Consider the following 17804-nt stretch of genomic DNA (forward strand, 5'->3'; position numbering starts at 1 on the left):
ATGTACATAGAGTACAAGTCAAAATAACCAAGAATACATTTTGAAGGCTAGTTGGAAGTATAGGCATAGTATCTAAGGGCATAAGAAATGGGTTAAAATGCAGGATCTTAAGATCGACAATTTAAAAATTCCATATTTTACATTTATCCATATTGAAATTTATTTGCTTAAAATTAGCAACAGTTTAATATAATATCACTGGGTTAAAATTCTACTGTACACTTTGACTAAAGTTGCAAAACATAGCCTAAACAGCATTCAGATTACAGCTAATTGCACACTTGCCGGATAGAACTATTTTTTCTTTGAAATTTGAATGTAGTTTTTAAACCAAGTTGAACCAATTGTTTGCTATCCAAGAATTCTACCACAATATCTCGCAACGCTTTGCATATTTGGCCAGATGTCTAACAGGTGTGAGCACAGCTTAACTCTTTGGCTTCTGCTCCCCAGCACTGGGAGAATATGCCTGATTCTCGTAGCCCGCATAGTTGCCCAGCACCATGGATATGCGGGAGGGTGAATGCTGTATACCATTGGGTGCTGCCAGTGTGTCACTTGCAGCCTTGCCAGACTGCTTGCTGGTGGTGGGCAGCACAAAGCTGCCCTGGCGACAGCTACGTGAGAGAAATAGACGCAGCTTGAAGAAAGCAAAGAGCAGCGCATAGATGCAACACGAGAGCACCAAGACACCCAAAACCGTAATAAATGCATTTTGAGGCTGATTCCAGTCAATGACATGATAGATATACGGTTTTCCCTTCCTATTAAGTGGAGAGTGCAAAAAGTATACAATTACTATGGGCAACTTGAGTTGGAATCTTTAACTCACTTGTTGATGCCGCCGGCCAGTTGATATATGTACGAGAATATGGCATAGATAATGCCGAACAATACTGGCAGAAATACGTGCAGCAATCGCAACGGATGTGCCACAATCCACAGATCAATGAACATGCAAATGGAGTTGAATGCATGGGTGAGTACATTTGTGGCATCCAAAGTACTTTCATTGGCTGCAATCCAAATAGAGAAAACAGAGTAGAATAACATTTCGTTGGGCTTACCGAAAAATATAAATAAAACACTTGCCATCGTAGAGTATGCTCCAGTAGATAATTGTGATGACAATCGATAAGACTAGCGTTATAATATGCATGCTCCAGTAAATCCGAAAGGGGCTCGTCCAGGCCTGCATATTGAGCAGCTTATCTATGGAACATGAAATAAAAACCAATTGAAATTTACTCAGAATTTTAAAAATGTGTTTTATAGATCTACAGATCTTCTTATTAATATTCTCATTGGTTAATCCGTCAGTTTCCATTATGATTTATTTTTTTGCTATTCTTAAATTCTTGTATTTAATAAATAATCGAGTATGCTCGACTACAAAATTCCCTGTACCCCTCGGTCAATATAATATTTATCACCGAGCTTTGAATTCTTATCGTTAAATATAACCCAAAATAATTTCCAAATGCTTGTTCAGGTACCTATAAATGTTTTCATGTAGAACAACAGCGCTGCTTCTTCTTCTTCCAATGGCCCAGTGATAAATAAGTTCTTTGTTTATTGTCCGATCTTCATGCAATTTTAGACAATGTGCGTGCACACCATATCGCTAGGCTCTAGATTTAAACATTTTTTTTTCTCAAAATAGTAAAATATTTCCATCTGCCTACACCTAGGCTCAATATACGAAATCTAGAAAAAGATTATTGATATCGACAAAAAAATTAAAAACTTGTTTTGTGTATGGTATAGAAAAATATGTGTTTAAAATTTCCAGTCTCATATGGGGTTGCACAAAACCATTATACCCTTCTTTTAACTGATTTTCAACGGATATGGGGTATAAAATTACTTTTTAGGTTTAATTTTAAACTTACCCGCATATTCTGGATGATAATGCCATATGGTAACAAGTATAGCGCCAAGTAAGTTAGTTAGCATACACATCCAAATGCCCCAATTGGTCATATAGATGAAATATAGCCAGTAGCAGGACTCATCGTCGGATCGCGGCCACATGGACTCAATGACAACGGCGATGAAGAAGAGGGCCATGAACCAGCGATAGAACAAATATACCAAGCTCTTTGTACAGGTTTGCCACTGTAATTTAGAATAACTAAGTATGAATATTAAGTCGTTCGACTATATTAGATATATGTACAAATATATATGTGTGTGTACCTGCTGGGTGTATTAGTCTAGCAGCCCCATAACACTTGATACGCCGAGTAGCAGAACGTTGTGTAGGGCGGGTCAGCGAGAAGTTTTGTTGTACCTGGTGCCACAAACGATGCATGGCAATATACAGTTAGTAGTTGTTTCCGCTTATTAATATTTCAAAAGTTTAATTTACAATGCTAGCACAATCGGTTGTCTAACTGCACAACCACGGAGTGCCCTCTCTTTCTATTGATACTTCGAATGAGGGGAAACTCATCAAATATGCTCAAGGTAAAACAATAAAATGGTTGAAACTAGCCAACAGTTACTGGGCAACGCCCATTTCTTACAGTTTTGGTCATTTGATTATATAAGGCAAATTATATAGACACGATGCCTGGGGCGACCATCGACGATCAATTGATGTGCTATTACAGGTTTTATAGACTTTTGCAAATTTTGTAATTTTAAATTGTAGATTGAGAAAAGCTTCTTTGAAAATAACATAATCTCTGTTTATCATTTTAAATATACAAGTTTTCAATGCAACGTAACCACAAAGCTCCAAGATCGATGTTCACATCTATTTATTGTGGCGAGAAGCCACAAGATTTGTTGCTTGTAACTTTAATCTAAACTCAATATTTAATATACACATAATAAGCTATAATATTACCTAGATTTGAAAAGTATCCAAATATTGTCACTCTTTTGTTAACTAAAATCAAGACATAATTGAAATGCATATTATAACTAATATAATATATCAGTTCGATAATCTGATGAGAGTGTTTAGTTATATGATGATGTATCTCGTTTTTGGTCTTATAGCGACTAAGAAATTTGTTTCACTGTAAGCCTCATAGGCTCGTTAAAGATATTTGATGTGGCCTCGAGGAACAAACTAACGACAGGAGCTGAGCAAACAGTTTTAACTGAGCATTGACCCGCGTTGTTATATAAATAATACGAATAGTACGCACCCAGCGCGTGTCAATTCAAGGAGACTGCTCAAGGACTCAATAGGTGTAGATATAGATATATGTATATGTATGAACATGGGCTTTACTTATTTTGGGTCTTACCTGCGATTTGACAAAATCATCGGGCGTATCATGATCAAAACCGCAACGTTTGCGTCGGAATTCCTTCCTCACTGGATGCACAATCACGCGAAGATTTGTCATCTTGTTCGGCTGAGATGCAGTTGTTGGCTTTGGAGATGCGTTGTTGTTATTTTATTGTTTTTTTTTTCAGGTGATTTACGTAACTTGTCGAGACATGCAACTGTTGTGCCCCACGCAAGGTATTATGCAATATAAGCAGTTAGTACAAATGCCATATTGCTAGCTGATTCTAATATTTGTTTGGCATGATCAAAGGTTAGACCTGTGGATAAAACAAATTACGTTGTTTATACGAAAATGGGAATTATAATTACTTATTATTAGGCATTGAGCCAACTTATTAAGCTTCAAGTTAATGTTCAACAAAGTAAAATCAAAATAAATCAAATTTAAATCGAACCGGCTTGAACCCGGTATTTAAATGATTTTTTTAATAAAAGCCAAACCTTTAATAAAACCCGTTTGCCCAACAATTAAACCTTATGGTGAAAATATATAATTCAAATGAAAATTGATTTTATATCCGGGATGCATTCAAGAACCAAATCAAAAGGCGAGTTATTGGTTCGAACCGTAAATCCAAGCAGCACAATTTTTCTTCTTGGCCTATAAATTTATAATATATTTTGTAATCATTGTTGGAACAAGGAGCATATTTCATTAGAATATTAATATGTGTGTGTGTAAATCTGAATCAAAGCGTTAGCTTTTCAAAAAATTTCACTAACCGAGTAGCCTGTCTCCTAGTGCTTGCTACTTTCAACCTAATTTTTCAGTCGGGACTGTTGTGCTGCATTGTCAACAACTAAAAAAGTATATAATAATTTTTCAAATTACGTTCAAAATTTTTTCGATATGGATAAAGTGAAAAAGTTAATTTTTCCCACGTGGCGCCCAATTGTACGTGGTAGGTTATCTGAGTTTTCGACGGGTTTCGATTATTTGTTTAATAACAAAATATCCTCCAAAGCTGCGCGCAATTATTGCTGCGATCAAAAAGTTAAGAATCTTGTGACTTTCCCGGTTGTCACCATCGGGGAGGGTAAGCTTAAATATATTCTTGCCAAAGTCTACGTTCACGGCGAAATGGGGCAGGCGAAAACAGTTGTGCGTGGCGTATCCCGTGTTAAATACCATCGTGAGTAGAACTCTTAATATTCAATCGATTAGAAACTAAATGCATTCGAACTGTGCAGTCGATGTCTACGACCAGTTGCAAAGGGAAGCCAATGGTCTTGATCTGTGCACTCAATGCTTGGGTGGTGGAATTATGGTCCACGATTGCGATAAGAATTATATCAAGATTTATGGCCGTTCTCAGACGCTGGGCAAAGCCGATCATCATGAGACTAGAGATGTTTTACACGAGCATGAGAAGTATGCTTCTTACAAAATTGATGCGGAATCTGGCGGAATGGATATTTAAAGATTTGTACGTCAATCCAGCTAAACAAATAATCTAATATTTTAGATATCGCGAAATTGTATTTGTGTATGTGTCTTCGGTCAATTCGGTAATGGATTTTTTATTAGTTTACGGGTTATTAAAAACAATTTACAGGAAATTCAAAACAATAGGTAGTAGCTCCACTTGATAATATCTGTAGTTGGCTATCGTCGATATTAGAATTTGTGATTTTTTGTGAATATAGGAAATGCAATTTACCGGTACCCCCTCGGTATTAAGATTATTATTGAGAATATTTCGCCATGCGAAATATGAAAATTAATATTAATAAAGCTAATAATTTATTCATAGAATCTAAATTCATTCGACATTTTCATACAATCACTGTTCACATTTAGAGTTTTCACCAAATCAAAATTTAGACTATATAAATTTTTATTTAGACTTTAAAATAACATCAACTGTTTCGGGCAGAATAGTTGATTTAGAGGTAATTTGGTTCCACTAGTTCAAAGCTCAAACTTGTTCAGACTTTTGCTTTATACTAAGTTGACCTTGATGTCATTATATTGCATTTGTTAAGGCTTCAATAATTCACACCTTAAATGGCTTTGCAGCAGTCTTCGAGTTTTACGACCCAACGTTGCGTATGTGCATGTGCCCTTCCAGGCCCCAATTGCAGACCAGTAACATTCGGCCGTAATGATAATGATGCTATTATATGGCTATTTATATAAGTGTATTTTGCATATTGAGCGCGGACTGCAGAGCTTTTCCGTTTATAACGTGAATTGTTGGACACTTAATTCGCCTCACTGCACCCTAACATTATTTGTATAATTATGATTATTAATACTTTTGCAGCATAGGTTTTTTTTTTTCATTATAATATAACAATTAGCTAACTAAGGTCGTCACTGGTCGCATTAAAAGGGGCGCCATAAAACAACAAGGTGAACATATATTAAAATTACAATAACAATAAAGACTCAAACTGTAAGTGCGAGCCGCAGGTCATTCGAGCGTTGGGTAATTTATAAAGCAGCCAAAAAAAATGTGTATATACATGGCATGTGCAAGATTTAGTTAAGCTTAGAGTTGTACTTCAGATTGTAGAAACATGAAAACGCACTGAAAAATATTAAAACAATAAATCAAAAGTAACAAAGTTAAGCCAAGCTTCACATCTATATTTATTTTAGAAGCCTACATACCAAATAGTAATCTATATTATATAGCTGGATTTTAGCCAGGATTAAAGGAACCTTGATTTGCTTTGAAAGTTCCTTGTATATTTTTACATTTTGACTAAAGCCTAAAATGGTTTTATATAAATTGGTATTCTAGCTAATATAATAAGGAAAATTGACGCCAAAAATTTTAAGAAATGATTGAATGGATGTGACGGTTATTTGAAATTTAATTTAAATGTTATTGTTATTGATGGGGTCACTATACAAATAAGGCTTGTCTGTAACTAGGCCAACTCTAAAGCTTAAAGCCATCCTTATTTAGTCTAATAAACTCGTCTCTTACACTTTAAAAAACTTGTTAATTTTTAAAATTTAGCCAAACTTACACATCAAATTTGAAAGTGGCTTCTTTAAACTTGAGTTGAATTGAGTTCTTGCAATTATTAGACAAAGAAATAACCTGTATGGAATATATCAGTTTGTTAAACTGATTAAACGTCAGCTCGAAAGTAATGATTCTTTCTTGTTTGAAATATTATTACAATTCCGACATATAACTGACAGGAATTAATGATTTTTTGTATCTATAAGCAAGCAACATGTTTAGAAAATATTAATTTACTAAACATATTTAACGCCAGCTCGAAACTAATTTTTATTTTTAATAAATTTTATAATTCTTCAGATACTTATATATTAGGTTCAAGTTTTTGCCAGTAATTCGATATTTCACAATTTTAATTTGTATGTATTTTTTTCCCTTCCCCCGATAATGAATCTTACCCACGTGTAACGTAAAGCCTTAATTAATATCATAGTTATTATTGGTATAATTTCACCCTTCAGTTGCAATTTACCTAGCAGCTGTTTTTAAATCAAGCAAAAATGTTCATATCACGCTCGAGTTTCATTTCATTTCAATTTTGCGTACAAGACGTTTGTTAAACAAAAGAAAAATTTAATAATCGTACTCAGATTTATCAGCTGCAACTGAGTTACTATATTTCGTATTTAATTTCAAGTCTGCTTTTAACACGAAATAAAAAGAAACATAAAACATTTAATGGGCTGCTACACTCACGGCCCTGAACTTGCACGAATGACACCAAAAAGGTAACCAAAAAGCGAACTTCAAGACTTCGAGACACGTCTTGAAGAGAGGGATCCAACACAGGCGTACAAGCCAACTATTTAACGGCTAAACTAGCCGTGGTTACCATGAGTATTCATGAGTACATTCATTCATATATATCTTTTATTTCGTGTATTTTATTTTATTCACGTTTGTGCCCCTTTTGTGCCACATTTTTGTCAACAAAAGAGCACAAGATAAGTGTGTGCACAACACATTTGTGTGTACGTACATGCATACTATATGGTATATGGCATATGTATAAATATATATATGTATATATATGTAGGTACACAATATAGGTTTATAGCTCTTGCATTTGTACTACATTGACCCTCGGCGGTTGCCTTCGTTTGAAGTTGAAAACTTGAATCCAGGCGACAGACAAAATTTAAGCATGTCTGTATGTATATGAAAACTTGTTGACCTTTACATCGAAAGCCAACTGTGTAAATAATCATTTAATGTGAATGCAGTCGAACTGTCAGCCAAATGGCAAAGATAAAACCGCATAATGTTATTTGGCTATCTTAAAGATAAGATATATAGATAAGGCTCAGTATACTGATTATAATCAGATAATTATAATTATAATCATCATCTTATATTCAGTTATGGATCTTGAGACTTTTCAGCTACTCTGGCTTGTCACCTGACTTAAAAAAAATCTATTTTAACTACATTTATTTAGTTTCGATTTAAATTCATATTGTAGAAAGTGAAATCAAAAGAGTTCAGTGGCATCTAATATGCAAATATCAAAGAAATAAAAGAAACTATAACACAGAAGATCTCCCAGCCTATTTGTTATAAATTCTAAAAAAATGCTCGTTAAAATATTCTTCAGCTTTATTTGACACATGCACGCTAATAAGTCAATTGGCAAAACTTGATTGCTTGCATTATTAACAGTGTTAATTAGCTAATTAGAATTGTAAAAGTTATAGACATCAAAGAAGTTTACTTTTGTTTGGGGAATGCGAGCTCTACAATAATGTTGTGAGTTCAGCCTTGTTAACAATTAACTTAAGAATCTTCAAGATCTTATTTGGCGACACTTAATATTTGACTCAATAAGGTTTTAGTTCTTTTCTCTCTAAAGTGCTCTAAAGCGTAAGCTAAAACACAATTTGTAAATTACTTAAATTTGTATTTTTAATGCGTCTGGATTATTCTCTAATTGCATATAAAAGGCGTAGTTTTTTGTTAGAATTATTTTTTAATTAGTTACGTTTCAGTGAAGCTTTTAATGGGCTAAGTATATAGATAAAGTTAATGTTTATGTCAAAGTGCATCAGTTACAAGCTTCAACTTAATTTAAATCTACGCAGAACCTTCAAAGAATTTTTTATACAGCATTTCAGCCTAACTCTAATGCATTCTTTTAACAAAAAGCAAGCAGTTTTCTTTATAATTGAGTTAACTATCAAAAAAAGAAATAAAGCTGCGCTCAGAGAAGTTCATTTTACGAGCAATACCAAGTATAAGTAAGTACAACTGCGAAATATCTATAATACTTTCAATACTCCTTGCTTAAATCTGAATATCAGACTCTCAATTATGTTATGTAAAGAAAATTAAAGGGTGTTCTGACAGCATTTCTTGTCGCTTTTTAAGTTTGAATAATCATTCAATTTTGTTTCTTTTAAAAAAATGTGCAAGTTTTTGAATGTTGCTGAATTCAATTAAAATATTCTCCAAAACAATATTTCAATAAAATTCTAAGCTTACCTTCAGTTTACTAAAGTATGTATAAAATGCGCCTCAGTGTATCCGATCGAGTGTTGATTATTGGGGTTGGCACTCCTTGAATTTAGAGGGAAGTCAGGGTCTTCTATTTTGCTAGTTTTCTAATTATTCACCTGGTACCCTATAAACTGCATATGGCAAACGCCTGGCCAAAACAAAATAAATGTCACTCATTAACGATAACTGAAAAACGTGCACAAGTTTTAAGTATTTGCCAATTAATGAGGCAATTTAAATGCGATACTGGCGTGTTTCTTGGGTCGGGTTCATACGGATATGATCTTAAAATTTTGCGTTTTCTCTATGCTCAACCAGAAAAATATTTGAGTTTGTCAATTAAATTTGCATATGTGGGTGGAGATGATTGCACAAGGCTCAAATACCATCAAGCACTTAAATTCTATTTGCTTTTGCTCAATGATCATCATTGTTTGTACGAGCGATCTGCCGAATTTGGCAACACCATTTGGTCATAATAAGACAAAACAAAAAACCTCAATAGCGAAAACCCAACATTGAGTATTCCACACACGATGCCAAAAAGAATGAAGCCAACGCAATTTGAAATGGGCTAAGCTCGTTGTAACAATAATGATGGCTTAGAGCTGCGCGAATTTGTTGCTATTTTTGTATACTATTATTATTACTATTATTGTTGTTATTTTAACTTTTTTGTTAACGAGTTTGTAGCGCGTTTTGCGTGTTTTTATACGCGTGGCTTGGCAGCATAAATGACGGCTTGGGCACTGCAGTAATTTCTTTTTGGGTCAACAACTTTGCATAACGGTGCTTGCCTCTGGACTTTATTTTATTTGGCTTATTGCATTTTCAACTTGTATTGCAGCACTAACAACATTAACATTCACACGCCATTGCATTACTGCGAAGCAAAGAACCAAACTATCCCAGTTACCATCCCCAACAGCAAGTACTAACCGCAAACTGGGAACAACTCGCCAGATCAACCGAACAAATCACGACTTATTGACGCGACGCGCGTTCCAAAACTGATCGCAACTTGTTTGGGCCAACGACGATGCGGGCAAATGCTGCGATGCGACGCACCGTGGTGAAAAACTCATTGTTTGTGGGTAAACGATCCATGCAAGCGTAAAGTTATACTACAGTGTATAAATTAAATTCTCTTTTTACTTAATAACAATATTTCAATTTTCTATATTTTATTATGTAGTCCTTAAAAATGAATATATGGTTCTCTTATTATTTTTGGTATAATTTATTTATTTTTAAATTTAAAAATATTCATAAAAAATATATATATTTATGCATAATGTTAAAGATTTGTAAAGCGATTATTTATTTGGTTATAATTTGTGTATATCAAGTTATTTAAAATATTAAAGATGCATCCATAGTATTAATTTCATAATTTGAGTAAATACTATTTCGCTCACCGAAATATGTAAAACAGCCCTGTCTAAGATAACAAATTTTTTCTTTTTTATTTTGGGCCGATCGGTTATCTGGATAAATATAATAAATATCTTTAAGGTTTCGAAAATATTAAGTCCAACCAAATTATTTTCAGTTAAATTTAAATAACTACTTAAATTTGCTCTCAATTTAAAAATATATTATTGATTTTATTTTCATTTGAACAGATTCGCAACTCGACATGCATCAGCCCACTGTCAATCTGAACTAAATATCGTATATCGTATTTCGTAAGATCGTAAAATGCTGCTGCTGCTGCTGCTGTGGCGCCGACTGAGTACAGGTGAGTATCGTGCTTTTGTTGAGTCTCGCATACACGACAACTAAATCAGATACCTTAATATAAATAAAGTATTTCGGATATTAATTACATAACAAAACAATATTGCGAACATTTAATTGGTAGCTTAGTTCAGATTATTTATTTTTGTTGCAAATTGTACAACTCCAGCGCATACTAAATTGGGGCGCTTACTGTTCCCATAAATAAGTCATTTAATTGTTACAGACCTAAACGGATTAAATTAATTAATTTAAGCCATTTGAGTAATTCGGTAGATGCACATATTATATGGCGTGCCTATAAAACTGTTCTTTGTCATTTTTGGTTGAGCATCGCCCATTTCGCTGAGTGTACTTGTCTTAAAGCTGACGACGATTTTTGACTCTGCTCTCCACTAACGCTGCGCGCTCCGATCTTTTGGGTTTCCGCAGGAGAGTAACATACCCAATTAGTCTTTTATCTCTGCTTCGCGTTTTGGCAATCGGCGTCAACAGAATAAAAGCAATTCGAGTTGCACACACTTTACGCCGAACCTCTTTCTAACTAACTTTGTACAGTTTTTGTTTCTTTTCATTTTCTTTTACTACATTTATTCTCTTTCTTGTTTTCTTCGTTTTGCAATCTTTGTGTAGAACTCGTTTATGTATGTTTGTTATAACACGACGGCTTTATTTCCCCAGCGAAATGATTTGGCAATGATTTGAAGAACTTCATCATTTTGCGTGATGACGCATTTCGAGGAGGAAGTACAGCATTGAGCAAAAGTACTGCTCCGGGGTCTGCTGAAACGTGTGCCGTTTTTAATCCAAACACAATGCTTATTCATATCTTGATATTGACATCAATTCCATAGAAAAATACCCGATCGCAATTCAACAAAATTTGGCCTTATAGCGTGTAAAAGAATATGAAACCCTCGAGAGAGTGGGAATGGGAAAAATAGTGTCCAATGAAAGTAGAAAAGATGTGTGTATGTATAAGTGAAGGCATTTATGTACATGTGTGCAACGATTGCTAGTTACCTCCATGCATATGTCATTGGCCTCTGTACCCTCAATATTGCACAGGGCATATTTAGTTTCTTAGCAAGTCTGCCCAATTAACTTATATATATCTATGTAAGTATGTACATATATGCATGTACAAACATACATAGCTATGTATCTGTATTTGTGTTAAAACGAACTTTTTTAACACTATAAAATTAGCGCTCCCTTGAATTTTATTATTTGCATTGTCAAACTGTGTATGATTTTCTTATAAAGCTTTTGTTAAATGAATTGTTTAATTGACTGAAAGATGAACTTCTATTACAAAAATTTATTAGGCATATTTTTGAGTTTTAAGTATTATTTATTACATTTTTTTTAATATATGTGCTAATGATGTTTCTATGTTTTAAATAATTTATGTATTTTAGTTTATTTATTTTATTTATTTCTCTGATAATTAAGTTAACTTTTGAATTTATTTTAATAATTTTATTGTGTGTTCATTTGCTAAGTTTATATATTTTAAAAATGTATTTACTATTCATTTTAATATGTATATATTTGTTAATAATAATTTATTATTTACAGTTTATCAATTAAGGAATAAATTAAGAGTTTATTTTTTTATATTTTAAGTATTTATTATTTTCAAAAACCGCATTAATTATAATTTTAGCATTTTTTATGATTTAAAATTGTTAAGTTTTTTTATATAAACTTTTTTATATATAGAATTTGAAACCTCATTTTCATCAATGTAATCCAGTAAAATAAAAATACTTGCCCACAGCCACAGTCTTATTTTAGATATAATTTCCTTATTGATCCAATCAGTGTTTACCAATTGATTATCACCAGGTTCATAATCGATATTATAAATACACCGCATTTACAAATTCCATCTTAAACACCTTTATATTTATTTAAACACTTTTTATAGAATACCATCGGTAACATTTCCCTTAAGCATATTTTGTTTAAACTACAATTTTGCTGCCATTTGATTTGATCAGATTTTGGCAGCTATGTATGTATATGCTCTTGTTATTTGTTTTCAACAAATTCTTTTTACTATGGATTCCATAGTAACAAGCTTTATTCAATTGCTTATACAATTAAAATATTGCCGAAGCAATTGGATGTTGCTTTGGCATAAAGGAACCAGAAAAAACTTAGTCTAGCCGCATAGCCGGTACTTACTAAATAACAATAATTTAGTCTGTACAGCAACGAATTGATATAAATAAATGCGAGTGTGTGTGTGTGGGTGTGTTGTGTGTAATGAGTAATGAGTAATGAGTAACTAAATGGAAATTGCGACAAAATGCGGGCTGTACTACTTATAAATATGTGAGTGCAGTTTTGTGATGGTGTAATAGTAAGTGATAAAGACAGGGGCTAATCTCATATGAGGCCCACTGCATGGGGTGTCCAGACAATGCTGAAGGCCCGATTGAAGACCTGCTTCATTTTATGGACGCCAAAGAGCAGCAGCCAATAGCAGATGATCATCAGAAAAATGCCGACAAATGTCACCAGACAACGTATGGGATTGTGCCAGTCCAGTATGGGATAAACATAGGGATTGCCGAATCTGTGTGAAATATAATAAACAGGCAATAAATAAATCGATCTATTGAAATCTAAGTGCGGGCTACTTACTCGTCGGTGCCACCACAAAAGTGATAGATGAGGGTGAACAAGAAGAATGCTATGGCCATGCACATGGTCTGCACCATATGCAGCAATCGCAGTGGAAATGCCACGATTAAGAAATCGATCAGCATACATATGCTATTCAGGGCATGCGTTATCACGCTGATCGCCGGAAAACGTGTTGGCTTGTCTGAGTATAAAGATTAGATATTAGCATATTTCGTTAGTCTCCTGTTGTCAGCCTTGCACTCACTCATGCGTCCATTTAGAAATATCCAGTATACTGTGGATATGATCAGTGCCATGAGCAGTGACATATTGTGGAGCCACCAATAGATCTTCAAGCCTGAAGTTGTGTGCGCCTTCTGTCCCGCTTCTTGTACCAGACTCCGCACATTCTGCAGATCGAAGTGCCAGCGTGTGACATGCACGGCGGCGAGCAGCATGGTGATCGTGATCAGACCAAAGCCCCAGTTGGTCATGTAGATAAAAAATATGCCATCGCAGAATTGCAAAATGATGCAAGTGATGTAAACGCCCAGAAACAGTAACGCCCATATCCAACGATATAACAAGTAAATTGTGCTGACTTCATTCTTTTGCCACTGATGAAGAGACAGAATGAGAGAGAGAGAGTTAGCTAATCATTAGTCGTTAGGGGTTAAATAAGCTATGCCGAAAGTCGAATTCTTTGGAAGATCAAATTTAATTTAATTTAATCTTTGATATCATCAAAGGTTTTTATATACTATTTATATTATATGTAAATATATATATATATTTGGTATTTTTCAATTATTTATATTGTCAATATTAGTCAATATTAGAAATATATTCTACAGCTCTAAGGAAATAATTTAAATTGAACTAAACGAAACTGTGAAAGTGTTAAGGTAACTAATTAATTTTATTTTATTCAATATAATAATCTAAATAGTTTAGATGAGCAACTGTAAACAACAATTATTTTATCATGTTAAGAGCCTGCCTGATTGCAAAGATAAATAATAATAATTGTTTACTATTTTTGTTTTAACAATACATATTTTTAAATGAGTTATTTATATAAATTGAAAAATACGTAATTTATATTTTTTTATATTTAGTTTATTTTATTTATATATATATGTATATGGTATATATTCGCATACATATTCCATATCTAAGCTCCACTAAGAATGACTTCGCATGAAATGTTAAAAACAAACAAAACTACATGAGGCAGATAGCTCGAGCGCTTTAGCACCCAAAATCTAGACGTACATAAAAAAATAAAGCTAGGCACATTGGCATTACAATGATTCACCTTCAAACCAGAAATTAAAGTTTTGCGCAATTTTATTGAATGCCATATGATAATCATAGTGCTAGTTAAGCTAGCTTATCTGAACTATGGCATACCCTCAGTAGTTATTTACTTAATTAATATGAGTACCTGATTTAAAAATAAAAAATATTCCATTTGAAACAATCATAACACACCTTGCTGCAGCCCAGCTAACATTCTGACAGCTGTTATATGTCTGTTATCTCTCTGTGCGAGAGATGCTGTCAAATGATGACGTACTAGCCGGCTCGTGTTTGTCTAGTTAGTAGCTTTGTTGTGATTACGACTAGGTAAAGTGCAAAACAAAACTGGATCGTTACGTAATGAGAATTGATTTGTATTGAACTTGCGGAAGAGCATAACCTACATCAGGCGACCCTAATATGAATAATATATTATATGTGTATTCACTCGTGTCTAATCTTAATTAAAAGCAAATATGTTAAACTTTTTTTTGCTTTTCTCTAATTGCGAAAAATTTTTGCAGTTGCAAGTCATGAGGGTGTCAAAATATGGTGCGATATTTCCGGAATTTTTAGTTATTATACAGGTGCTGTTAGTGTGAATTGTTATCGTGGTGTGTCATATAATCTTTTATGATAAACGAAGACTTTGTAATGAGTTATGAGACCTATTCGGTTATCTGTTGTACTTGTTTTTCGTGTCATTTGTCTGAAATGCCAGCTATTCTTAGGTTAATGTAAATTCGCAAACCATTCACATTGCTTATGCTAATTTTTTATGTGAATGCTTTACATAAACAGTTCATTAACCATACAGGCATGAATGAATGGCTTCTTTTTGGGGTTTTGAAAATAAGTAAAAAATTAATGATATAAAATAAACCTAAGCATTCGTATATTAGCTTTGCATAAACTAGAATATGATTAACCCAATAAACATACCCAAATTTACTTCATAAATATATATGCTGGTTAGGGATGTTTAATAAAATTTAAAAAATATCAAAAATTATAAATGACTGTAAATTAAAGTTAAAAAAATAAGTTTTTATGATATATCTAAACTACACAACATAAATTGATTTGATGTAAATCTCTTCGGTTTTGTAAGGGTATACAGCTTTCGTTCAATGCCTTTTGACTGCTTGTACACACGTTATTTGTACACGGTTAGTATTACTTAATGCTTTAATAGCCCTTACGTGTGCACACTAAAACTCCACGCGACTAGGTAAATGATCTCACCTAGAGCTTAGAGTAAACCAAGTGCAAAGGCTTTTCAACTTTGATTTGAACTCTAAATCTCTTGAACTCTAAACATTTCCGTTAATGCCAGCTTTAACACTCACCAGAGATTTGTAGAAGAGATGCACGTGACTGCATTCAAAGCCGAAATTTTGCTTTTGCAGTTCTTTGTTGACGCCCTTCCCGAACCTTTTAAGAAATTGCATTTTGAGCGATCGTAATACGGGTGACTGTGGTATTGGTCTGAATCACTGCCGACTCGCAAACGTGGAGCTTTTTCCTGTGTGGACGCCACAGCTGGGCAACTTTACACAAACAAAATTTCAGCTTTATTCAGCTCGGTGATTTATGTGAATGCGGCAAACGAACCAACCACACACACGCGACTAAGGAACATGCAATGTTCTCAGTGATCTTGAATTGAAATAAAGCGCTGATCCAACACTTGGACGGAATCGGTTTCGTATTCGTTTCGGATAGCTGCTCCACTGGGAACGCGCACTCGTGCACAACACGACGAGGCAAAGCGAACTGAAAGCAGTAGAATGCTTTTACCCTTTCGAAGACCCACACTTCTGGCTGACCGAACCCGGCGAACCGATTAGAAGCGCGCTCACTGCAAATAAACGACAAGCACTGGGCCCAGGCTTCGTTCTCTTTATATACGAAGCCATATACCGATCGATCGACGTACAAGTCGTAAATTAATATCACAATTTATATACCCTTTCGAGTCCGGCTTAAAGCAGCAACTCATTTGCCGTTCATTATGGATTACAGCACTCGTCATTGTAACAATTGAAAATAATAATATCTTAAACATTGTGTAATATATGTATGAAATTGTGTAACATAGACAAATGCTATACAAATATATATAAAATAATTAAATATTACTTGTAGTTATTTGTAAATTATAAGAATATGGGAGTTGGGTAAGCAATATGTGTAAGAAATTAGATAGCCAATATTGAAAATATTTAATTATGCGTATTGTGATGCATATCATTACAACAATTAAAATAAATTATATTTATGTGCAATATATTATATTATATTAAAGTTAGTTAGTATTACTTGTAGTCATTTTTAATTATTAAAAACAACAATTAAAATTAACATTATAAATAGCTTTCTCACATTTCTTTTAATATTATTATACATTACATTTTTTTTAAATCAAATAAGAAAATCTAAAATTAAATATTTGAATAATATATTTTAATATAGCAGCAGTGAATCAATTTAAAAGTTTTGCCTAATTTAATATAATATTTTATAATAGTATAATACAAATACCATCTGCATAGCCATTTTAAAAAAAAGTCGACAGGGTATAACAATATATTAAACTAAGTAATTTAATTAAACGCATGTCATAAATGTGAAATATTCGAATACTCACATCGAGTGTCAAATAGCAGAGTCGTCATTCTGTTAAATGCTCCGTCCAAAACATGATGCTGTGGGAAGCATTCCGAATGATATGATATCAATGATATTGACAGCAGCAATATTTGTCATCGTATGTCGGAGGCCGCTGACTTAACTGAACTTGGAGCCATGGAGGTCGATCAATTAAAGCTGTGAGCTCTCCCAACTGTGTGTATTCCAAATACTTTGTGTGGGAGTCGCAATTTCACGGCGATCAAAGCATTGAAAACTTTTTAGCCCAGAATTTCATAGGCTTGACCTACATTTGCCTTATCGACGGGGCGATAAGAGGGAAAGTACATATATCAAAAAGAAAGATTTTTTTTTTGTATTTTTATAAATAAGTAATCTAATGTGAGCGTCATTTATATAGTACAAAGTCCCAGTAAATGTTGCACTTAGACAAGCCTCAGATAACGGAACTAGTTATACAAATAATGTATGAAAAACAAGTAGTATTTTAGTTTGAGACATAATTTATTTAAATTTTTTTATGGGATTTTTTTCTGCAGTAAAATAAGTATTTCCCCACCCATTTATGGTTGGGGTGATATTTCAATTTGCCAACGTAACTCGATCCCTTGACGGTCAGCTTAATAAACATAGCATCGATTACAAATTGGTTTCTGTTTCAATTCCACTCAAATTGTGCAAATATATCA

The 17804-nt window shown here is 33.5% G+C and overlaps 3 protein-coding genes across 4 annotated transcripts; 1 reads left to right on the plus strand and 2 right to left on the minus strand.

Moving 5' to 3' along the window:
* Window positions 1-135: 135 nt before the first annotated feature.
* On the minus strand, window positions 136-9786 carry LOC135439321 (protein rolling stone). Of its 2 annotated transcripts, none has more exons than XM_064698032.1 (6): window positions 9724-9786; window positions 3264-3567; window positions 1893-2118; window positions 1093-1212; window positions 833-1016; window positions 136-764 (listed from the first exon to the last, which is right to left on the minus strand). In XM_064698032.1, exons 2-6 carry the CDS (start codon window positions 3363-3365, stop codon window positions 428-430), a joined length of 969 nt encoding a protein of 322 aa, XP_064554102.1. In that variant the 5' UTR covers window positions 3366-3567; window positions 9724-9786; the 3' UTR covers window positions 136-427. The 2 variants fall into 2 exon arrangements, with proteins under 2 accessions (XP_064554102.1, XP_064554100.1); XM_064698030.1 differs by lacking the exon at window positions 9724-9786 and adding an exon at window positions 8770-8936.
* On the plus strand, window positions 4054-4787 carry LOC135439015 (sex-regulated protein janus-B). Its single transcript, XM_064697599.1, has 3 exons — window positions 4054-4212; window positions 4276-4443; window positions 4502-4787. Exons 1-3 carry the CDS (start codon window positions 4161-4163, stop codon window positions 4729-4731), a joined length of 450 nt encoding a protein of 149 aa, XP_064553669.1. The 5' UTR covers window positions 4054-4160; the 3' UTR covers window positions 4732-4787.
* Window positions 9787-12405: 2619 nt separating the features above from the next.
* On the minus strand, window positions 12406-16247 carry rost (rolling stone). The gene is made up of 4 exons (XM_064698071.1): window positions 15813-16247; window positions 13427-13778; window positions 13180-13363; window positions 12406-13111 (listed from the first exon to the last, which is right to left on the minus strand). Exons 1-4 carry the CDS (start codon window positions 15912-15914, stop codon window positions 12922-12924), a joined length of 828 nt encoding a protein of 275 aa, XP_064554141.1. The 5' UTR covers window positions 15915-16247; the 3' UTR covers window positions 12406-12921.
* Window positions 16248-17804: the final 1557 nt, after the last annotated feature.

The sequence above is a fragment of the Drosophila montana genome, unplaced genomic scaffold (assembly GCF_035044405.1).
Source record: "Drosophila montana isolate Dmon_TW-CO22-7 unplaced genomic scaffold, ASM3504440v1 contig_402_1, whole genome shotgun sequence".
Taxonomy (NCBI): Eukaryota; Metazoa; Arthropoda; class Insecta; order Diptera; family Drosophilidae; genus Drosophila; species Drosophila montana.

Excerpts from the sequence above, each read along its gene's own strand:
- LOC135439015 (XM_064697599.1), top strand. The coding sequence starts at position 4,161 with ATGGATAAAGTGAAAAAGTTAATTTTTCCCACGTGGCGCCCAATTGTA. Across the intron at positions 4,213-4,275 it reads GTGGCGCCCAATTGTACGTG|CTGCGCGCAATTATTGCTGC; the intron begins GTAGGTTATCTG and ends TATCCTCCAAAG. Across the intron at positions 4,444-4,501 it reads ATCCCGTGTTAAATACCATC|TCGATGTCTACGACCAGTTG; the intron begins GTGAGTAGAACT and ends CGAACTGTGCAG.
- LOC135439321 (XM_064698032.1), bottom strand. The coding sequence starts at position 3,365 with ATGACAAATCTTCGCGTGATTGTGCATCCAGTGAGGAAGGAATTCCGA. Across the intron at positions 1,213-1,892 it reads TTATCATCCAGAATATGCGG|ATAAGCTGCTCAATATGCAG; the intron begins GTAAGTTTAAAA and ends CATGTTCCATAG. Across the intron at positions 765-832 it reads CTGGCCGGCGGCATCAACAA|GAAGGGAAAACCGTATATCT; the intron begins GTGAGTTAAAGA and ends TCCACTTAATAG.
- rost (XM_064698071.1), bottom strand. The coding sequence starts at position 15,914 with ATGCAATTTCTTAAAAGGTTCGGGAAGGGCGTCAACAAAGAACTGCAA. Across the intron at positions 13,779-15,812 it reads ATCTCTTCTACAAATCTCTG|TGGCAAAAGAATGAAGTCAG; the intron begins GTGAGTGTTAAA and ends TCTCTTCATCAG. Across the intron at positions 13,364-13,426 it reads ATTTCTAAATGGACGCATGA|ACAAGCCAACACGTTTTCCG; the intron begins GTGAGTGCAAGG and ends CTTTATACTCAG.